The 20945-nt window shown below is 42.3% G+C and overlaps 1 protein-coding gene across 1 annotated transcript in view; it reads left to right on the top strand.

Moving 5' to 3' along the window:
• The window catches only part of LOC144683102 (testis-specific gene 10 protein-like), a 92696-nt gene extending 78528 nt beyond the window's left edge, over positions 1-14168 (top strand). The window contains exons 11-15 of the mRNA XM_078546119.1: positions 829-939; positions 5380-5565; positions 5911-6120; positions 10801-11003; positions 13985-14168. Of these exons, the coding sequence (XP_078402245.1) occupies positions 829-939; positions 5380-5565; positions 5911-6120; positions 10801-11003; positions 13985-14168 (894 nt within the window). The remainder of the gene's footprint in view (positions 1-828; positions 940-5379; positions 5566-5910; positions 6121-10800; positions 11004-13984) is intronic.
• Positions 14169-20945: the final 6777 nt, after the last annotated feature.

The raw sequence follows: 20945 nt of genomic DNA, 5'->3' as shown, positions 1-20945 counted from the left end.
TTTTAGTGCACTTCATGCAAGGTGTTTTTCTAGCTGCACCACTCCACTTCACCTCACAAACTGAGATATTCCCTGCAATTGCTTACCCCTCACTCCTCTTCTACTCTGCGTTCTTCTTCCCTCTCCACCCCTGCCCTTTGTTTCACTTCCTACTCCCCTACTATCCCCCCTCTATCCTGTTGCTGCTTCTTTCTTCAACTATCAGTAATGGTTCCGGACACTAAGCCCTCATTTTTTGAACAGTAAACTTGAACTTCATTCCCTGGAGGTAGTTTTCATTTTCAGTGCTGGTTAGGGATCAACCACACCCCATTTTGCTTCTCATTGACATGGAAAATTGGTCACAGTCTCAGATCTGCTTCAGCAGCGCCCTCCACACCCAATTGGGCCAGCAGCTGAGGAGCCACTGCCTCCTTAATAGGATGCTGAGCATGGAAGCAGCTAATTAGGACACCATCTCTTGGAAGATTACGTCAGAGAGTGTGGTGCTGGCTAGTCAGGCTTGGGACCCACAATGGGTTCTGATATCGGAGTCCCAAAGCCTTTGGTATAATCCAGCCCAATGAATGGGTGAAGCTTTGAATCTGGAGTTCGTTGTGGGGATGTGTGAGATCATCCACTTTGATCCAAATATGACAAATCAGAATATTTCCCTAATGGTGAGAGATGAGAGCTGTGAAGGGGCAAAGAGATTCAGTGTCCATGTGCACAAATCACATTGTAAAACTTCAAAGGGATTTTCTAGATAAATGACCAGCAGTAAACATGTAATTTTGTCAATTTATAGGTCTGATATGTTTCAGTCTATGCATATCTTATTTGTTATAGTCAGTGAACCGTAAACTGGAAGAATGTATTCAAGAGAATAAAGACTTGAAGATCAAAGTCCAGGATTACATCTCTGAGATATCCAAGGTGGAAAATATGCTTAGTGGCAAGGTCAGTGACAAAATATAGCTTTCCCAGTTGCTCTGCAAGTATGTCCATTCAGATCCTACATTTAATCCCTGTTTGCTTCAGGTGGATTAATCTTTTCTGGACTGTTATTAAGAGTGCTATAGTTAATATCCAGTTTTAACCCTGTCCACCAGATGGGAACAGGGTGGACAAGGCAGTTGGTTAAAATTCTGCTTGGGTATTTATTGGTGTGTTCCTGATGTGCGTCTGCCTGCCACCATTTAAATCAAGCAAATTCTGGAATTGGGCCAGGTATTTACAACAGGCAGGCGGGAGCTTTGTGAATATACTAAAATTTAGATCCTGCAATACAATTGTCACCCCAGCACCATTTTAGATAAAGCTAGCAGAAGACCCCATCCAGTGTCTGACCCTCCAGTAAAACCTGTGGTTTTGGTCTCAGAGTCACTGAAAGAGTACTTAAAGGGTCATGCAGCTGCAGGTTTATTCGATCAAGATCACTTCTTTTGCAACTTGTTTTCCTGATCTTAGCCGAGGCTTTCTGTGCTGATTTTGGGTGTTATTTATTGCTGGTTTCATTTGGATGGAAGAGCACTTGGAACAGGAGGAAAAGGAGCAGCTGCAGCTGTAACTTCAAGAATCAGCGCCAAAAGTAACTGGGCTTCTCAGAAGACATCAGGTGAGGGGGACTGCTAGTGGATGACCATATCCAACGCACAGGCTACAGCCTGGGTGGTCATTTTGAAACTACCTGGAGCAGTGCATCAGGACGCTGTGCTTCTTCAGGCAAAGTGTTTCAGATCTCTGCAGCCTGTAACATGACCCGCTGCATATTGGAATAGGGGAATGTATTGCTGGTGGCTGTCAAAGTCATCACAGCTCTTAACTTCTTGGCACACGCTCCTTCCATTCTGTGGGATGGAATATTAGCCATAAATCCCAAGCTGCAGTATATAGCCGCATTAAAGAGGTCACCGATTTCCTAGTCACCATATCTCATATGTCAATAATTAGCAGGAGAGAGCTTGGGGGTTTTTCAGTAGTGCCCGGTTTCCCTAGCATCATTGATTGCAAGCATGTTGCCATTCGGGTACCAGAACACCAGTCCACAGCATTTGTGAAAAGAAGAGGCTACCAGTCCAACAATATCTCCATCACCTTGTTCCACCATGGATACAAGAAAATGCAAGTTTGTAAAAAGTAACCAGAAAACTGTCACAGCATATTTATCCTGCAACTGTTACTAAGGCAATGAGCCATCATGACATGATGGACCAAATGGCTTTATTCTGTGCTGTAACCATTCTATGTCAGGAAGTGGAAAAGAAGCAAGATGGAATGAAGCTGAGTAGATGATGATGTTAAACCAGGTGTGTGTAGGGGGGAGTGGTGTGAGAGATGTTGGTGCATGCACAAGTGTTGGAATGCAAGAAGATTTTTTTTTTTTCCGTTCATTCATGGGATGTGAGTATTGTTGGCAAGGCCAGCATTTGTTGCCCATCTCTAATTGCCCTTGAGAAGCTGTTAGTGTGTTATGTAAAGGGAGCATAGGAGCAGGAGCAGGCTATTTGGCTCCTTAAGCCTGCTATGCCATTCAGTGAGATTATGGTTGATCTAATTGTGGCCTTAACTCCACTATCCTACCTTCCCTCAACCATGCACCCCGCTCCTCCACCCCCCCCTCCCCCCTTCACACACACTACCTCCCTTAATCCTCGACTTCCCGACCACCCCCGCCGAGCCCGCTCGCCAAGGCATAATTCTGCCCCTTGTAATTGTACGCTGAAGGTTATGACGGAGGGAGGAATTGTTGAAAGTAGTGGGGGAGAATACATCTTTTTTCATCTCTTTGGCTTTTTCTGATAGCTTGCGTACCATTAAAAACAGCATTTCTCATTCCTCTACCTTCTACAAAACAATATAGAAGAGCTGAAATTTCTGGCTTTATCTTGCTCCTGGCCCTACTCATCAGTATTTGAAGAAGGCTCTTAGTAATGTGACTGCTCAGACTGAGTGCAATGGAGTTCACATTCAATTGCTCTGGGCTTTTTAGGGAGCGCAATAAATATTGATTTACTTAAGTCTTCTGGGATTTCTCCTATGTAGTAAACGTCATTAAAGATGAGAGTCAGTTTGTCTATTCCAAAGTCTTCTAAACTTTTAATTTGTTTGGTGACTATTTCATTTGGCCTTTGGCTTTATTGTTTTCCATCTAATTTATTGCTGTTCTTACTTTGTGTTTTATTGATTATAGTAAGGCATTTGATAAGGTCAAACATGAAGAGCTGATGAGCATGTTAGAGTCTCTTGACCTTGATGGCAGGACTCTTAGTGATAAGAAATCTTAATTGGGAACAAGCTGCAACAGTAAAAATTGAGAAGGACCTAAACAATTTTGGGGAGAATAAAAGAAGGGTCAGGCAGGGGTGTGTTTTCTCCCCAGATTTATTCAATTTGTATTGCAAAAATATTCTTAGAGAGATTAAAGACCTTCCTGGATTATTAGTTGGAGGTTGCAACTTTATTGCCGTCTCTGAAGGGAAACTGCAAAGGCTTTTAGAGAGAGTAGTGAGTGAAAGTGAGAAGAAAGGGCTGAGCATAATTTGTAAGCAAACAAAATGTCTAGTAGCGTCCAAAAAGAAAATCATTTTAGAATGTAACTGCTTGCTGTGGGGGTGCTACTGCAGCCTCTGACTTCTGAGCAGTTACTCCATATTGCTCTGATGTCCCCCACCAGGACCTCCAGAAAAGTAACTGAAATCTGGGGGCAATCTTTCTACTCATCCGTGCTGCCAAAATATTTTGAGCATTCTTTCAGCAAAAATAAAAGCTGGGAATGTAGCCTTGCTTTTAGAGGTTTATCCCCACTTTGTGTGACTCAGGAAGCGTGCCAGAAATTGTGCAGGTCATATGGCAGGCTGTCCAATTTCCAAAGCCATTGGGAAGCCTGTCAGGTAAATGGAAATGGGTCTTGGCATCATGATGACAATATCATAGAGGTAAATTGCTCACCCGATTTGTGCCCCAAATAAAAATGTCATTTTAGCTTCTTAACTTCCTGGTTGGGGAGGGGAAAATTGTCTGCATGGCCGTGGTTCCCAACTTTGATTGCTCTTTAAGGACCCCTGAAGTGCATGTGTATGAATATCTGATGTTGACAGGATTAGATTACAATTGTTGCTCCTTGTGATAGATTTAGCATCCTAATGCTCACTTTCTGTGCTGAGTTGTGAACAAAGGCCACTTGAGCATATTACAGGTGAAAACCCACGGAGCTGTACCAAAGCCAAAGGTCTATGCTCCAGGAGAAATGAAAGGGAAGAAAATTATTAATGAAGACAAGTGAAATCACGCTTATTGGGGAGAAGGGCATTTCTCCAGACCTGACCACTCTCGAGGCCTGCATTCTTCCTTCATAAATGTCTATATTAGTTGTAGGGCAGAAAGTAATTAACTTGTTAATGACTAACACCTTATTTAGTTTTCTTCTCATACCCAAAATATGTTGCTTGCTTGGCTAACAGAGTAAATCTATGAGCCAATCCTATATCTCTATCCATGTCATTGATGATACAAAAGAATCTTCCCATTTGTTCAGCCCAGTGCTGCCATAATCTAGCCTCCAGTGACATAATTTTGGTTTGTAGAATGGTACTTAATTTTCTCATTAATAGCCTAAACACCTCAATAAACATTACACATTACAACATTATACACATTACATCAGTGACTAAGTACTCCACTGGTTGTAAAGAACTTGGGGATACCCTGAGGTCATGAAAGGTGCTACAGTAATGCAGCAAGTCTTTTTTTTTACAAGGACTGATTAATCTAGTGAAGGAAAATTGCTAGGGAAGCACCAAACACTGTCAAGAAGCTGTTCAATATTTTTCTCCCAGTTTAAACCATTATTCCCAAATGCCATTTTCTTTTGATAAATTAATTCAATGGAGGAATTTTGGAAAGAAGAAATTTCAGAAGTGAGAAATGGCTATTAGCAAGACCAGACTTTCCTAGATTTATTGAGTTGTGAAAAAATTGACAGGCTGTATTGCAGATGATGTGGTGTGCGCAGAGTCTTGCATGCCTATGTATTTGGATAGCATGATATATTGACAGGACTGAGGTAATTCCTTTTTGGGGGTCATAGGCTGAGCAGACTAGACATGAATCAGGGGGACTTGTTGTTTGAAAGTGGGCATAGGGATGTCATGATGCCAGTGAGTGTTGTGGTGGCAGGAAGGAGGTACACACTTGCTGGTGCTTTCTTGGTTCCAGGTGCAGCCATGCTTTAATTGATTACCTTAACATATTATATAAACTCTGACCTATGACGGCTAAAGTAGCAAAATATTGTCATGCAAAATTGATGTTCAGGCTACAGGTGTAATGTGTCATAGCCGCCTTTAAAAAAAATTGGTTGTGATTTTTGGTGGATTGATTATTTTGTATGCCTATTAGGAAAATGAGAATTTTAATCTGATGGAGCAGTGTCGTAGAACTAGTGCACAAACGGAGACCTGGGAATTGAAAGCTCGCCAAATAGAGGGCGAATTCAATTCAGTTCAGCTGGAGCTTGTTACTGCGAAAGCAGAGAACCGCAGGATGTGTGAAAAAGTTAACTCATTTGAAAAAGAAATTGAGGAGGTAAGAACTGGTGAATTTATAATCCGTCATTTATTGTGACAAGCAAACCTTCTGCTGTTAGTGGATGCTTTACAATATAGAGATGCAAATCTTAAGAAGGTGAACATAAAACTTTTTTGTGAATCTGTCATTTAACATCAACTATAGTTAGTTGACTGTTCATTAACAAAAACAGTTCTAAGTTTGTTTCCAAAACCAAAGTAGGAGAATAGAATTCATCTATTTTCTAATTTTGAGTGTATTTTCATGTAATTTCACCAAGGAATAATTTTTTCCTAAGATTTCTTCTTCTGCAGTTTAATTTTCCCAAATTTTTTAACTTGTAAAAATGGATTTTCTCTGTAGCAAGAGGCTGCTAGGAATGCATATAAAGCCCAGGTCTGCTCACTTAATAAGTTGATAATGAAGCTGGAAGATGAACTTCGGCAGGTCCAAAGTGAAAAGAGCACAGCCCTCACTGACCTCACATCCACTCAAGAACTCTGTTTGAAGCTGGATTCTAACAAAGAGATGATGATGAGGCAGGTGGCCAACAAAAACAAGGAGATGGAGCAAGTATGTAGAATGGAAAAATAAGAATTCTTTAAGCAATACTTTAGTTTTGTCAGTGTGGCTCTCAAGTAGTAGTCAGTTATGGACCAGGTATGCAGAGTTCTTCAGGTTATCTGCAAAACCTGGAGCAGATTATATGCTTTCACTTGTTGTCTTATTACCAAACTAATAGGTTGGAATGCAGTTGGTCAAGTTGCTGCTAACCTGAAATTTATCTTTATGGAAATAAAAGCCTCAATGTTTACGGAGAGGTGGGGATGGTGTGGGTGATTTTCATAAGGCTTTTGATAAAGTCCCACATAAGAGGTTAGTATGTAAAATTAAAGCACATGGAATTGGGGGTAATTATATTGGCATGGATTGAGAATTGGTTAGCAGACAAGAAACAGAGTAGGAATAAATAGGCCTTTCTCGAAGTGGCAGACTGTGACTAGTGGGGTACTGCAGTGAACAGTGCTATTATTCACAATATATATCAATGATTTGGATGAGGGAACCAAAAATGTAATATTTCCAAGTTTGCTGATGACGTGAAACTTGGTGGGAATGTGAGTGATGAGGAGGGCATTAAGAGGCTTCAAGGTGATTTAGACAGGTTGAGTGAGTGGACAAATACATGGCAGATGCAGTATAATATGAATAAGTGTGAAGTTATCCAGTTCGGTAGGAAAAACAGATTGGGAAATGTTGATGCACAAAGGGACCTGGGTGTCCTTGTACACCAATCACTGAAAGCAAGCATGCAGGTGCAGCAAGCAGTTAGGAAGGCAAATGGTATGTTGGCCTTCATTGTGAGAGAACTTGAGTACGGAGCAAGGATGTCTTACTGCAGCTGTACAGGACCTTGGTGAGACCACACCTGGAGTATTGTGTGCAGTTTTGGTCTCCTTACCTAAGAGAGGATATACTTGCCATTGAGGGTGTGCAGCGAAGGTTCACCAGACTGATTCCTCGAATGGCAGGATTGCCTGATGAGGAGAGATTGGGCTGATTAGGCCTGTATTCCTTTACTGGAGTTTAGAAGAATGAGAGGGGATCTCACTGAAACATATAAAATTCTGACAGGCTGGACAGACTGGATACAGGGATGATGTTTCCTCAGGTTGAGGGGTCCAGAACAAGGGGTCATAGTCTCAGGATACAGGGTAGACCATTTAGGACTGAGATGAGGAGAAACTTCTTCACTCAGAGGGTGGTGAACCTGTGGAATTCTCTCCCACAGAAGGCTGTGGAGGCCAAGTCACTGAATATATTTCTGAAGGAAATAGATAGATTTCTGGACTAAAGGCATCAAGGGGTATAGGGGAGAGTGTGGGAGTTTGGTGTTGAGATAGAGGATTATCCGTGATCATATTGAATGGCAGAGCAGGCTTGAAGGGCTGAAGGATCCTATTTTCTATGTTTCTGTTTGAAACAGCCAAAGAACCCCTAAGGTCTGGATCACAAAGGTCTTACTGACCTGAATATTTTGTAGGCCCATTTTCTGCCAGGCAAGTGGCCAGTTGACTAACTTGGCTGATGGGTAGGATAGTTCAATAGTAGCAGGAGGCCAACACTGGGGACCTCTGTGGATAGTGCCTGGTGTTTGCTGAGCATGGTGGTCTGTGATTGGGAGGGCTAGGGGTTGGGGAGGCTTCCTTGAGAAGCCTGTGGTGAGAACTCCTACTCCTCCTGATCTGTGAGCAGTGCTGAGAGAGGCCCTAACATTGGGCAGCCAGCAGTGCCCACTCTGTTTCCCAAACCATGGGAACAACAGCAACAAATTCAAATTGGCCTCTTAATTGCACTGCAGGAGCCAATTTCAATTTTTTAATTAAACGTTTCCCCTCCTCCCTCCCACTCCATGGCATGACACTTAGTACCCCAAAATCGGCTGCTGTACAAAAGGCAGCAATGAGTGTGCTGTGAGTTGGATTCCCACCTGTCATGGGGAGGTTAATATTGAGGCCAAATTATCCACTGTTGAAAATTGGCACTCGTGCATGAAGCAGTTGTTCATATTGAAGTTTGTATAGAAAAGTCAAGCCCCTCTTTTTAAGCTTCATTTGGCCACGTGTATGATACCAAACAAGCAATGGCATTATAGAATCATTTAAAGTTTACAGCACAGAAAGAGGCCACTTGGCCCATCGTTCTGCGCTGGCTGAGGAACAAGCCACCAGCCTAATCCCATTTTGTAGCATTTAGTCCGTTCAGGTTACAGCACTTGAGGTGCATATCCAGATACCTTTTAAATGAGTTAAGGGTTACTGCTTCTTATACTCTTTCAGGTAGTGAGTTCCAGACCCCAAAACCCTCTTGGTGAAAAGGTTTTTTCTCACCTGCCCTCTAATTTTTCTACCGTTCACTTTAAATCTATACCCCCTAGTCACTGATCTCTCTGCTAAAGTAAATAGGCCCTTCCCATCCACTCTACCCTGGCCCCTCACAATTTTGCACATTGCATCAAATCTCCCTTCAGCCTCTTCTGTTCCAAGGAGAACAACCTCAGCCTATCCAATCTTTCCTCATAACTGCAAGTTTCCAGTCCTGGCAACATCCTTGTAAATCTCCTCTGTACCCTCTCTAATGCAATTACATCCTTTCTGTGATGAGCTGACCAGAACTGCACACACTACTCAAGTTGTGGTCTAACTAATATTTTACATAGTTCCAGCATAACCTCCCTGCTCTTATATTCTATGCCTCGGCTAATAAATGAAAGGATTCCATCTTCTTAACCACCTTACCAACCTGTCCTGCTACCTTCAGGAATCTGTGGACATTCACTCCAAGGTCTCTCACCTTCTCTACTCCTCTCAGCATCCTCCCATTTATTGTGTAATCCTTAGCCTTGTGTTGCATTTGGGAAGGTCAAACCTCTCACTTCTCTGGGTTGAATTCCATTTGCCACTTTGCTGCCCACCTGACCAGCCCATTGATTTTTTCCTGCAGCCTACGGCAATCCTTCTTGCTATCTACCGTGCGGCCAATTTTTGTGTAGTCTGCAAACCTCTTGGTCATTCCTCCAATATTTACATCCAAATCAATAATATATACCACAAAAAGCAGGGAACCTAGTACTGAGCCCTGTGGAACCCCACTGGAAACAGCCTTCCAGTCATAAAAACACCCGTCAACAATTACCATTTGTTTCCTGCCACTGAGCCAATTTTGTACCCAGCTTGTAACTCTGTTCCCAAGGAATGCAAGAAGGTGCTAAAGTCATTGCCAGTCACTTTTTTTTTTCTCTTCCCACTGTTGGAAAAAGAACTTTGAGAAAAGGACTTTTATTCTGTCTCCTCCCTGTTGGCTTGGACAAATCTGGAATTGTACAGCTCCAGTCCCCTAGCATCTCTATTCCATTCCAATCTCTGTGGAGCATCCAAAACAACTCTGATATCATGAATGAACTTAGCACTGTGATATTGGGCTGGAATCCTTCAAATATTTGCAACTGGAGTGTGTTGATCAGAGGAAAATGGGACAAATCCCTGCCCTTAAAATTAGCCACTCATTTATTCCTATCTTGTGCCTCTGTCCCCTCCCCTCTCTGCCATTGATGTTAGCTGCTCCACAAAATGTATATGTTGATCAGAATAGTGATGGTTGGGGCTCTAGCCAATTTCCTTCTGCTACTTTAGCCTGCTCTCTTTACCCCAAACCCTTCAAATACCAGTTTGAGTTAATTTGGAGTCCATCACAAAGTGTTTCAGGATTTTTTTCTCTTTATTCGGAGCTTGTGTGCCTTTAAAATTACTCCTCCTCATTTTAGGGACCATGGTAGCAAGCTTTTTTCTCCCTGGCAGTAATGCACTCCCTCCTGGAGAGCAGACCACCTTGCATTCATGGCTGACCCCAACCAAGAAAAGTAATTCAGGGCACGGCAAGGTCTGCCTGGGGCTGAGCTTCTGCTGCCTCGGTCCATTTCCAGTGGTGATACCAACCATTAACTCCACGCAGTTAAAATAGACATTTCTATTACAATTTTAATTTTTAGTAACTAATATATCTGCCCACAAGGTTTTCTTTCCTCTCTCGTGTTTCAGTGTACCTTCCTCATTTTCTTTTATTTTTCTTACATTAATTTTACTTTATACCTATTTAATTCACACTAGCGTAGGGTATCAAAGGAGTGAGGTTTGCTGGATTGAACTTCTTTTATCCTTGAGTTTTTTTGTGTTTTCATTTTGTACATTTTCCTTGCTTTTTTCAAACTCTCCCATCTATTTTGAAGGTTGGAGCCATATTGAAGAAAATGGCACCTGACCTACTAACAGCTAACTCTGTAGCCAATCACCTCAAAGTGAGATTCAAATTTGTTACATGTTAACCTATAAATTTCAATGTTAGATTGGTTATCAACTCTGACACCAGCAGCCCTATAAAGCTCGTCCACAATGCATTAAGGGCTAATTCCAGAAAACTTATACTGAAAATAGCATCCATAAAGGAAACTTTGTTAGCTGCTATCATCTTTAGTAAGGTTGCTCATGGGTCAAAGTTTCTTTTATCCTACTTCAATAGGTAGTTTAACCTGTAATTGTTGGAAATGTTAATAGAACAGTAAACACCATCTTCCACCATAACTCAAAACATTTAGGGTTTTAGCTTTTAGCCAAAATTGTAAAATAGCCGCATTGTTCACTGAGCGTAGTACCTTGTTTTTCAAAAATGCAACAGTGTTTATTTTGCTTTTATAAGGTTCTAAATGAGCTTGAATCAGCCCGTTCTGAAATAGAGCTCTTAAGAAATCAGCTTTCAAGTGAGAGAACTTCAATAAAAAATCTGGAATCTTTGTTGGCATCGAATCGGGAGAAAAAGTTCCAAAGCCAAATGGTCACTCAAGAGAAAGAGACTGAAATTCAGCTCTTTAAAGATAAGCTTTCCTTAGCTGACAGCAAACTGTAAGTACTGCATTTATATGTGCTTTGCACTGATAATCTGCATGTGTAACAGGTGAATCTTTTTGATGATTAGAATTTTTTTTGTTAAGTGAGTCTTCCTGATATGCTTCTCACCTTATTAATCAGTTCTTGCTTATGATCAGTTCAGTGAAAGAAGCAATGGGGACAGTGTCATACATGATGGTCCTGGGTACTTATGGGGTTAGAGTGTGAGAAGACAGGAGCAAGGTGGCTGGCTTGGCACTAAATTTTAGAAACATGAGATGGATTAATACTCTGAACTTGATTATCTTTGGGGGATCAAAAGGCAAAATCACAAAATGTTATTGCACAGATGATCATTCAGCCCATGACACTTGTGATGTCACTGAAAGAGATACCCACTTAGCTCCATACCCCTGGCTTTCTCCCATTTTAGTTTTTTCTTTCCAAATATTCATCTCCTATCTCTGAGTAACAAAAAAAATGCTAGTATCTTAATTCTTTTGGTGTTGCTAAAAAGAGACAAGTTGCTGAGGCATTGCTATTGCCAATCAGAGTACACTTGCCAACCAGTCAACACCCTTTTCTCCTGTAGTATAAATTGTTGTGATTGTTTGAAATTTGGCATTCTTGCATTTGTCCTGATGATTGCAAGATGTAAATCTCAGCAACATGTCTCTCATTTCAGCAATATTCAAATTCTATACTACCAAGTGAATTCTTTTGGTTGTGATCTTATGTTTATGCCCTCTTGTTACTAACTTATTAGAGAACATAGATTTTCTCAATTTATCCTTTCAAAATCCCTTATGATTTTGAGCACCTCTATAAAATCTCCACTTAATCTATTTTGTCGTAATGAAACAAGCCCAAATAATTAGTAATGGAACCTCCTGAAGATCTTTTCCTGAGAAAAATAAGGTAATGAAAAAAAGAACGTGCTTCTGAATAGCACCTTACCACTTTTCTCATATACTCAAAGTACTTGACGTACAATGAGTTACTTACAAATATTATGTAGTCACTTAAACAGCACCTTTAAAATGTCGCAAGGCACTTAATTAGACAAAATTGAAACAGAACCAAAGAATGAGTTATTAGGATGGGTGACTAAAAGCTTGGCCAAAGAGGCAGGTTTTAAGGAGCATCTTAAAGTTAGAGAGGCATGGAAGCTTAGGGGGGAAATTCCTGAGTTTAGGACCTAGATGACTGAAGGCAGGAACACCAATGGAAGGGTAAAAGAAGCAGGAGATGCAGAAGAAGCCAATGTAGGAAGGCAGAGGTAATGAAGGGTTTTGGAGCTCTGGTGGGTTATAGAGATGAGTGGGGGGGGCGGTAGGGAAGAACCATGAAAGAAGGATTTGAGCATAAGGATGTGAATTTGAAAATCAAAACATGACGGGCCAGTAGTGATGACTGAACTGAATTTAGTGAAATCTGGAATAATGGCAACAAAATTGGAATTGGATGGAAGATGGTAGGTCAACCAAGTTGTGGCTTTAATGATGGAAAATAAAAGGGGTTAGAAATTCAGCTCAGGGTCACTGCTGTTTCTTACCATATAGTTCAAGTTTCTTCATACCTTGATTGGTTGCTGCCTCACAGCATTTGAACATATTGAACATAAAATTCAACTTCATTGCTGGGTGTATCATCACCATTCGTGCATTACTAACATCGACCCGTTCTTTATTCTATGTGCAGTACCTAACACTTAGCACTCCTTTTCAAATACAAGCTTGACCGCTATAGTTTTCTAAGTAAGAACAAGTTTTTCCCTCTCTCTCTCTTCTTTCTCTTGTGAAAATTGCAACTGTGCTTGGGTATGATTCCATTAGCAAGTGGTCTGTCTTAATCTTGGAACCTGGGCAATAAGCCATTCAACTCGTCACAATGATCTAAATCTTCATGTCTTCAGGACATCCTGACACATGCACTTTCCAGCAGAAGTCATTGATGATAACCTTGGTGGCTTATTTTTTTCTCACCCACCCCAATTGCCCTAGGTTATTGACACCAATTGTTCCGCCTTTCTACTCTGCAAACCAGGAAACTCACCATAGACCAGATATCAAACATTATTGGTGGATTTTGCACAGCGCCACACCATGAGAGGAAACTTAAACAAATGATTTCTAAGTGCTTAACGGTAATTTTGCCAATCAGGACCAAAGAAAATAAGCCTTCTGAAATCAGGAAATGCAGATGTAGTTCCCATTTCTCTCAAAATATTCATCATAGCATTCGTCTTCTCATCTGTTGGGAAGGTTTATTCATTTAAAGAAAAATCAAAATGTTGCTGATCACCACAAAGGTCAGTGCACAAGGCTATGAGAAGGTCACAAGACAAGGTTGTTGCACATTTTGCTGATGCTGATGTCATTGGTGTAACCTAAGTAAATGGAAACAATTTTTCATGACACATTCCACTGTGTCTGTGGTATTCTTGGTGGTATATTTATCTTCTGAATCATTGTAATTCTACCCAGTTGGTATTCCAGAGACAAAGAGCAGATATTTCAGCATCTCTGTGATAGCTCCTAAGGGTAGACAGCTTCCAAGCCATCAGTCCAGCAAGTGGGCAACTTGTAGAGCATATTACTACCTTACTAGCATTGATAATCACACCTGTACACATCTACTGCTGCATTGATTAATTTGAAATTGTTGTGATGTAACAGCTTGACCACATAAACATACATCGATTGTTCATTGAAAAATAGATTATGTCAAGTCAGTAAATGTGCTTTCCAGTAACTTAGTAGATGCAGAAAATGTTTTATTGATGTTACACAACAGGAAGAAACTAGCCTACCCACAATTGGATTGCTCATTCTCTTTTTTTCTATAGCAGGGGCTCTGGCTTTGAAAGTCAGTCAGATTATAAACACTGTTTTAGTAAATATACTCGAGAACATTGACTTAAGGACTCCAGATTTGACATCTTTCTTCCTGAAAGCCATGTTCATGGTTTAAATATTTAACATTGTGTTTGACAGGGCATCTCAATCCCGTGAAATTTCTCAGCTGAGGAGCAAGGCAGCAATGCTTGAAACAGAGTTAGATATGGCGAAGCGCCAGTTAGGTACTGAGCGATTTGAAAGGCAAGTGTATGTTGTGTTTTTTTGCACTCTTCCAATGGCTTCAACCTCATTTCTTTCTGCTGGTGTTGGAATTACTTAGCCTGTGTATTAAACAATGCTACAATGTTCATATCAACCAGATTTCACTCCCTGCACACAATAGATGCCGCAGTTTCTTATAGATTGGGCACCTGCTTGTATGTAGCAGGTATGTGCATAGAGGTATAGTATTGAGGTACAGAAGAAGCTGGGGTATCTGATTTCTTTCACTCAGAGATAAATTGAATGTGCTTACTAGCACAAGAATATGGTTGGGCTGGTGAATTAAGCACTTGGTTAAATACAGGGTAGGATTTTCTGCTTGTTCATTTTAACAGACAGAAATACTGTGGGCTAGCAATTGCTAAAGTGCAAAATCCTCACCAAATAATTCAATGCAAAATCTAATAGGAAGAATAATGGAAACCCTATTAAAGAAGAAAATAGAACACTTAGAAACCAAAAATATAAGAAATAGCATGGATCTCAAAAGGGAAAGTTTTGTTTAAGCAACCTCATTGAATCCTTGAAAAGGTAATGGAGAGAGTAGGCAAGGCTGATGTAATTTATCTAGATTTCCAAAAGTCCTTTAATAAGGTGCCATTTAATAGACTAATGAATAAGGTCAGACCATACAGAGCCAAGGGACAGTTAGCAGAATAATTAGCTCGCTGGCTCAAGACAGAAAGCAAAAAGTAGGTAGGAGTAAAGGATAGCTACTCGGAACAGCAGAAGGTGACAGTTGCATTCCACAAGGATCAGTGCTGGTACCACTGTTGCTCACAATTTAGATTAACGATTAGGATTTTGGAATCAAATTTAAAAATTTGCTGGTATACCAAATTGGCAGGCAGGGGAGGGAGCAGGGAATAGTCTACACTGAAGAGGACTGCAACAAATTACATTACATTAATAAACTTGCAGAATGGGCAAATAATTGGCAAATGAATTTTAATACAGCCAAGTGTGAGGTATTAAATTTTTGTATGAAAATTAAGGAGGTTGTATGTTACTTGGAAAGTAAGAATCTAACTGAGGTAGAAGAGCAAAGGGATCTGGGAGAACAAATACACAAACCACTAAAAGTGGTATTGCAGGTTAATAAGACTTTTTTAAACAAAGCTAATCAAGCACTATAGTTTATTGCTAGTAGGATAGAATTGAAAAACAGAGGAATTTAGCATAACTTGAACCTTGGTTAGACTACACATGGAGTACTGTGCACAGTTCTGGTCACAATAGCTGTAGAGGCACTGGACAGGCTGCAAAAAGATTTACAAGGATGACATTGGGACTGTGAGGTTATACCTATCAGGACAGGATGAATAGGCTGAATTTTTTTTACTCTTGAAAAGAGAAGGCTGCGAGGTAACTTAATAGAGGTCTTTAAAACGATGAACGGTTTTGAGAGTGTAGACACAGATTGAGGATTTTCTTTTGTGGAGAAGAGCAAAACTTGAGACCACCAATATAATTTGGTCTTCAAAAAATCAAATGTAATTATGAAAAAACTTCTTTGCCTAGAGTGAGTGCTGAGAATATGAAACTCACTACCACAGGAATGTTTGATGTGGATAATAGTATAGATGCATTTAAAGGGGGGGCTAGATAAACACATGAGGGAGAAAGAGCGGAGGTTTATGCTGATAGCTAGATGAGGAAGACTGGGAGGAAACTTGAGTGAAACATAAACACCAGCAAGGACTAGTTAGGCTGAACAACCTATTTCTGTGCTGTGTATTCTATGTAATTTTATATATAACCTCCTGGGGGTGCTGAGTTCTAAGGATATCAACTTGAGCAGTTCGGTGACTCCACAATGGAACATCGCTGTAGTGGCCTCCAATTTATTTGGTAATGGGAGTATAGCCAAATAAAATGTGATTTAAATATGATTCTTGTGTTGAATTTACACTGCTTTTGTTGTTAATCTGATATGAAATGATAGTGTACCTGAGGCTTAGGTTTTGTGCTTTTTTTTGCTAATTAAAAGCACTCCAAATGTACTTTTACAGAGAATGTGCTGTACAAGAGCTTCGTCGCCATGGCCCCTCTTACCGTACTACGTCACCACCTCAACCTTCCTTAAGTCCAGTTTCACATTCACCGGAACGGGCTAGCCGTCGCTCTCCTGATTGTTCCCTAAACAGATCACTGAACAGGTACCTTTGGCACATATGTTCATCGATGTTACTTAAGAACGTAGCTTAATCAGGCTAAAAATTCTCAGGAATCCAGAGATAGTTCTTTCTTGATCTACTTTAGTTATATGTACAGCAAATAATCATAGACATCAGTAAAGTGTCTCAAAGAATTCCATTGATTCATCAGACTTTAGTAAGAAAGTAATTTTAGAGATGAGTGGGCTGTCAGCCCATATATCCAAACTATTCCAAATCTCCTATTGGGTTCCTTATACTTGTAAACTGTTTTTAGATTTGGGTGGAAGTTTCTTGCATACTGCAAGCAGGGTTTGTCTACTGTTGGTAGCTAACTGCTTGTAGCATATGCAAGGTGAATTATGTTTAAGAAAAAATATCAAGCAAAATATCTTTTGTACTGTTTCTGAACCTACAATAGGGTTCTGCTACCAGACCTCAGGACAAGTAGGAGGATTGGGCTGTATACAGGATATCTAAATGGAGTAGTATCTTGTGGGGCCCTCCATATACCACCGAATCCAAACTGTTGCTTTTAAAGTGATGGTTTTACACAGAGGATATGGTGACATAGGGTGGAATCGTCCCAGATTTGCACCAAGTGCGGTAGTGGGCAGGAGAAAGGGTGTTTTACCCTCTGGCCACAATGGTGGGTTTTCGTTCCATGTCATCCCATTCCCGGCCTCATTAATAATGCATTCCTGGGAAACACACTGGATCGCTGGTGGAGCGGCCTCTGATTCACCCACTCCGCCATCGCTTCAGGCCTTCAGTAATCCAGATGCCATAGTTAAAGGGCGTCCCTGCACAGAGGTAGCATTCTCTAAGGGATCAGGAGCTGCTACAAAGTCATGGCTGCCCCAAAATTTAGTGACGCCTCCCTCGGGCGCCTACTGGATACACGTGTGCGTGGAGGCTTGCGAGATCCCGCACAGGTCACCTGTGGAGCCTTGGAAGGAGTCACTGGCATAAAAATTGAGCACCGCAGTCACTTTCATGGCCACTGGTAGTGGATGTCCTCCATGTCCCCATGGTGCCAAATCCTGCAACAGGTGCATAAATGACTGACCAGTTCCCTAGACATGTGCAGTCTTCAGCGACACTGGTTCTCAGTCGTCTGCAGGAATGAAAGGTGCCATATATAGACCCTGGATCTAGCAAGGCGTGCATGAGCAACAGCTCCCTGTGGATCTTCAGCTGTTTGTGCAGGAGGCCCTGCCGCCCCTTCATTTGAAGGGAGTTGCTCCTCCCGTTGCCGAGCCAGGTGCCTCCACCGCTCTCCTCCTCCTCTAGTCTCTGTAAACCATGAGGCTCCTTGACCCTGCAGGAGAAGAACATCAGGATCATAGAGGGAAAAGCATGGGTTAGCATAGATGTACTAAGAACCTTTCTTGGTTAAGTCTGAAGGCCCCTTCACACATGCAGAAGAATGGTGGCCACCACTTGGATGGCCAGTGTGTAGTGTGCTCATTGGCTGTCTGAAACCCCTCCTCACTCCTCTTGACCGATTGGCAGCAGCTTCGGCCACTGGACTGCATGTTGTGCTCTCAGCTCAGGTGCAGGCATTCTAACCCGCACTGCAAGGCTGCGCTGTTAGCTTGAACCATAATGGATGCTGGTCCAAACCTTAATAAATACATTGCAAGGGGCTGTGAGCAACTCCACCAGTGACTGCACCATAGCCACCTTTTGCAAAGCGATTGTACAACTTGCCCAATCAGCCAATTGCTCTGCTGCCCCCTAAAACACACATTAATTTGCAGTTTGTGCCCGAGCGGTGAAAAGTTCTGGAGCATTTGGTGGCACTTTTATGCTTTTGCATTGCTTGAGTGGGCAGAAAAGCTTCAGAGGCCCGACTCCATGCATGTCAATGGAGCTGCAGCTGAACGTCTCAGCTGCATAAGAGTGCTCACTTTTTTGACGAGCTTTTCCAAGAGCATGGCCACTTCCCTCACTGCACCCCCCCCTCATCCAACTGCATCCCCTACACGGCATGTATTGAGTATTTCCTTCAGCCTGTGCTGCCTGCCCCCCACACCCCCATGGTCCTTGCCTGGCCTGCACAGGGACCCTTGCAGTGGAACGTTTTTGCCTTTGATGTTTTCTGGTCTCTTTCCATAATTACGGTCAAACTGAATTATATGCTAATACAAAAAGTTGCTGGAAATCTGAAATGAAAACTGAAAATGCTGGATATGATCAGCAGATCTGGCAGCATCTTTGGAGAAAAAAAACAGAGTTAATGTTTGAGGCCAATTACCTTTCATCAGAGCTGGGAAAAGTTAGAGATGTGAAGGGAGGAAGGTTGGGGCGGTTGGTTAGAAAGAAACCAAAAGGAAAAGTCTGTGGTAGGGTGGAGGGAAGGAGAGATTGAATGAGAACAGGTTGATGGTGCAAGGTCAAATGGAAGAAAGAAACTGATGTGTCTTGAGGAGGTGTGAATGGCAGAATCATGAACAACTGTAAACTGCAGGAATGCACTCCAGGCTACTGGATAATTAATAATTCTGTTGAAGAGTCATACGGACTCGAAACGTTAACTGTATTTCTCTCCGCAGATGCTGTCAGACCTGCTGAGTTTTTCCAGGTATTTTTATTTTTGTACTGGATAATTAGTTTTGGACACTTAAAGAGAGGCCATGCTGCTGCAAGGTAAAAAGAGGGCTCCAAGATTCAGCAACTGGACACCCTCTGCCTGGAGGTTGGAGGCAGGAGGGAGGCCATGTTTCTGGGGGTTGGGGGAGAGACCCTCATTACTGACCCTGAAGAAGCGAGCGGATGCATGTTGCGAGGGTAATCAATGCCCTGAGTGTAGCACTGTAGGCCTGGCAGCAGCGCCAAAAGAAGTTTAATGACTTCACTTGCGTTGGTCAAGGTGAGTGAGTGCATCTGTGTGCACATCACATCGCACGCCCACACCACACATCTCTTTCACTGCCCAATGCACTGCACCTTCTTCATCCATCTAGCACCATATTCTGACACTCATTCCTAATATTCTGACACTATACCTTACCCACACATACACCTACAAAGCATGTCAGCCTGACAGACACCTCTCACTACCTCTACGTACCTCCAGCAATTCAGTTTTGGAAACCATCACCCAAACACACTGACTCACAGTCTATGATATTCTGTCCCCTCTCCTGCAAAAGGAGGTAGCCTACAAAAGGATGGAAAGCCTGAAGACCAGAGGAGGACCATGCTCTTGGTGGCCTTGAGGAAATGATCATTAGAATAATGCGCAGCAGTGCCATGGAGCCAGTGGAATAAGGTGCATTAGAGGCCATTCTGGAAAATGGTAAGTTGCTGCTTTATGTACCTCCTTGACTAACTCCTAAATTTCATCCTGAAAAGTGCCCGGAAATGGAAACTGCGGATGGACTGACTGTGGACTTCCTCATTTCCTCCCCTTTGCTTTTGTGCTTCCAGATGGTCAAGATCTGCCAGCTGCTCAATTCCTCCAGAAACAATTTGAGAACCAAGTGGAGAAAGATAGCCTGGAAGAAGAATCACCATCATCTGATCTAACACACTCAGCCACTAGCTCAGATACTCACACAGCATGTACATTAGTGGCTAGTTTAAACTTTGGATCGCATGCAGTGAATCACTGGGCACAAGTGAGCTGCAGTCAGGATGGGGGACGGATCAGCTCATATGTGAATCCCACCAGAGGGTGAGGTTGTACACCCTCTACTGCAGGGGTCTCAGGTGAGAAACCCACTGGGATGGACTACAGGAGAATGCTGATAAACGTGCACATTTGAGATACTTGGTGCCTTTCGTCACTGGCTAGAAGCATGCAGGAGTCCAGCTCCACTGTGGCACAGGGCATTGTGCAGAGCTTGGAGCCTATCCTTTTCACTGTGGAAGTGGTGGACACCTCCATGGAAGCACTGCCAGACCAACCCATGATGGGGGATCTGCTGACTGCTGTCTTCGTTTCAATTGTGGGATAGGCAGTGTCCTGCCAATGTATTGGTGTTGTCGTGAAAGCTCAGACAGAGGTCATGATTTTCCAGGCAGCTGACATTTGGACTCGGGCTGCTGCCATCCAGCCTCTGTATGCTGGCATCCTGGCACAGACAACTGCCAGCCTTTATGTGACTATCAGTGCTTGACGGGGCATGCAGGCTTTCTCAGCAGTCCAACAATCTGTCTAGCAGATGTCTAGAAGTGCTCAGGTGCCACCCTATGGGAATGGCAGTGGCACTGTGGAGAATGAGCCTGTGATATGGGCCAAGGAGACCTTATTGTGGTGAGTCTAAAATGGTTGTATTATGAGGGAGTGATGGGCCCTTGTTTAGGATAGGGAAGTTATGTTCAACAGAAGCAAGATCTTGCTATGCTGTACCTTGCGATTTGTCTAGTTGCAGCTGCTGCACATGTGATCAGCTTTCTTTCTCATTCTCCTCTTGCTGAAGAGGGCTGTAGATCCTGGGTGGTGGCTGGGTCCTTATAACAAGGTTGTTGAGGACGCAACACATTACTATGAAAATGGTGACCCTCTCACGCGTGTATTGCAGAGATTCTCCCTGAGCAAGTTAGGCAGCAAAATCTCCTCTTCAGCAAACTGATGGCTTGCTCCACATTGCCATGTGTTAAAGGCCCTCTGATCTCACATGGGGATGGGGTCATGAGCCATAGATGGAGGGGGTAGCCCTTGTTGCCAA

This window comes from Cetorhinus maximus, chromosome 7 (genome assembly GCF_964194155.1).
Source record: "Cetorhinus maximus chromosome 7, sCetMax3.hap1.1, whole genome shotgun sequence".
In the NCBI taxonomy this organism is placed as follows: Eukaryota; Metazoa; Chordata; class Chondrichthyes; order Lamniformes; family Cetorhinidae; genus Cetorhinus; species Cetorhinus maximus.
Note: the sequence above shows the minus strand (reverse complement) of the source record. Positions and strands in the feature narration are given on the sequence as shown.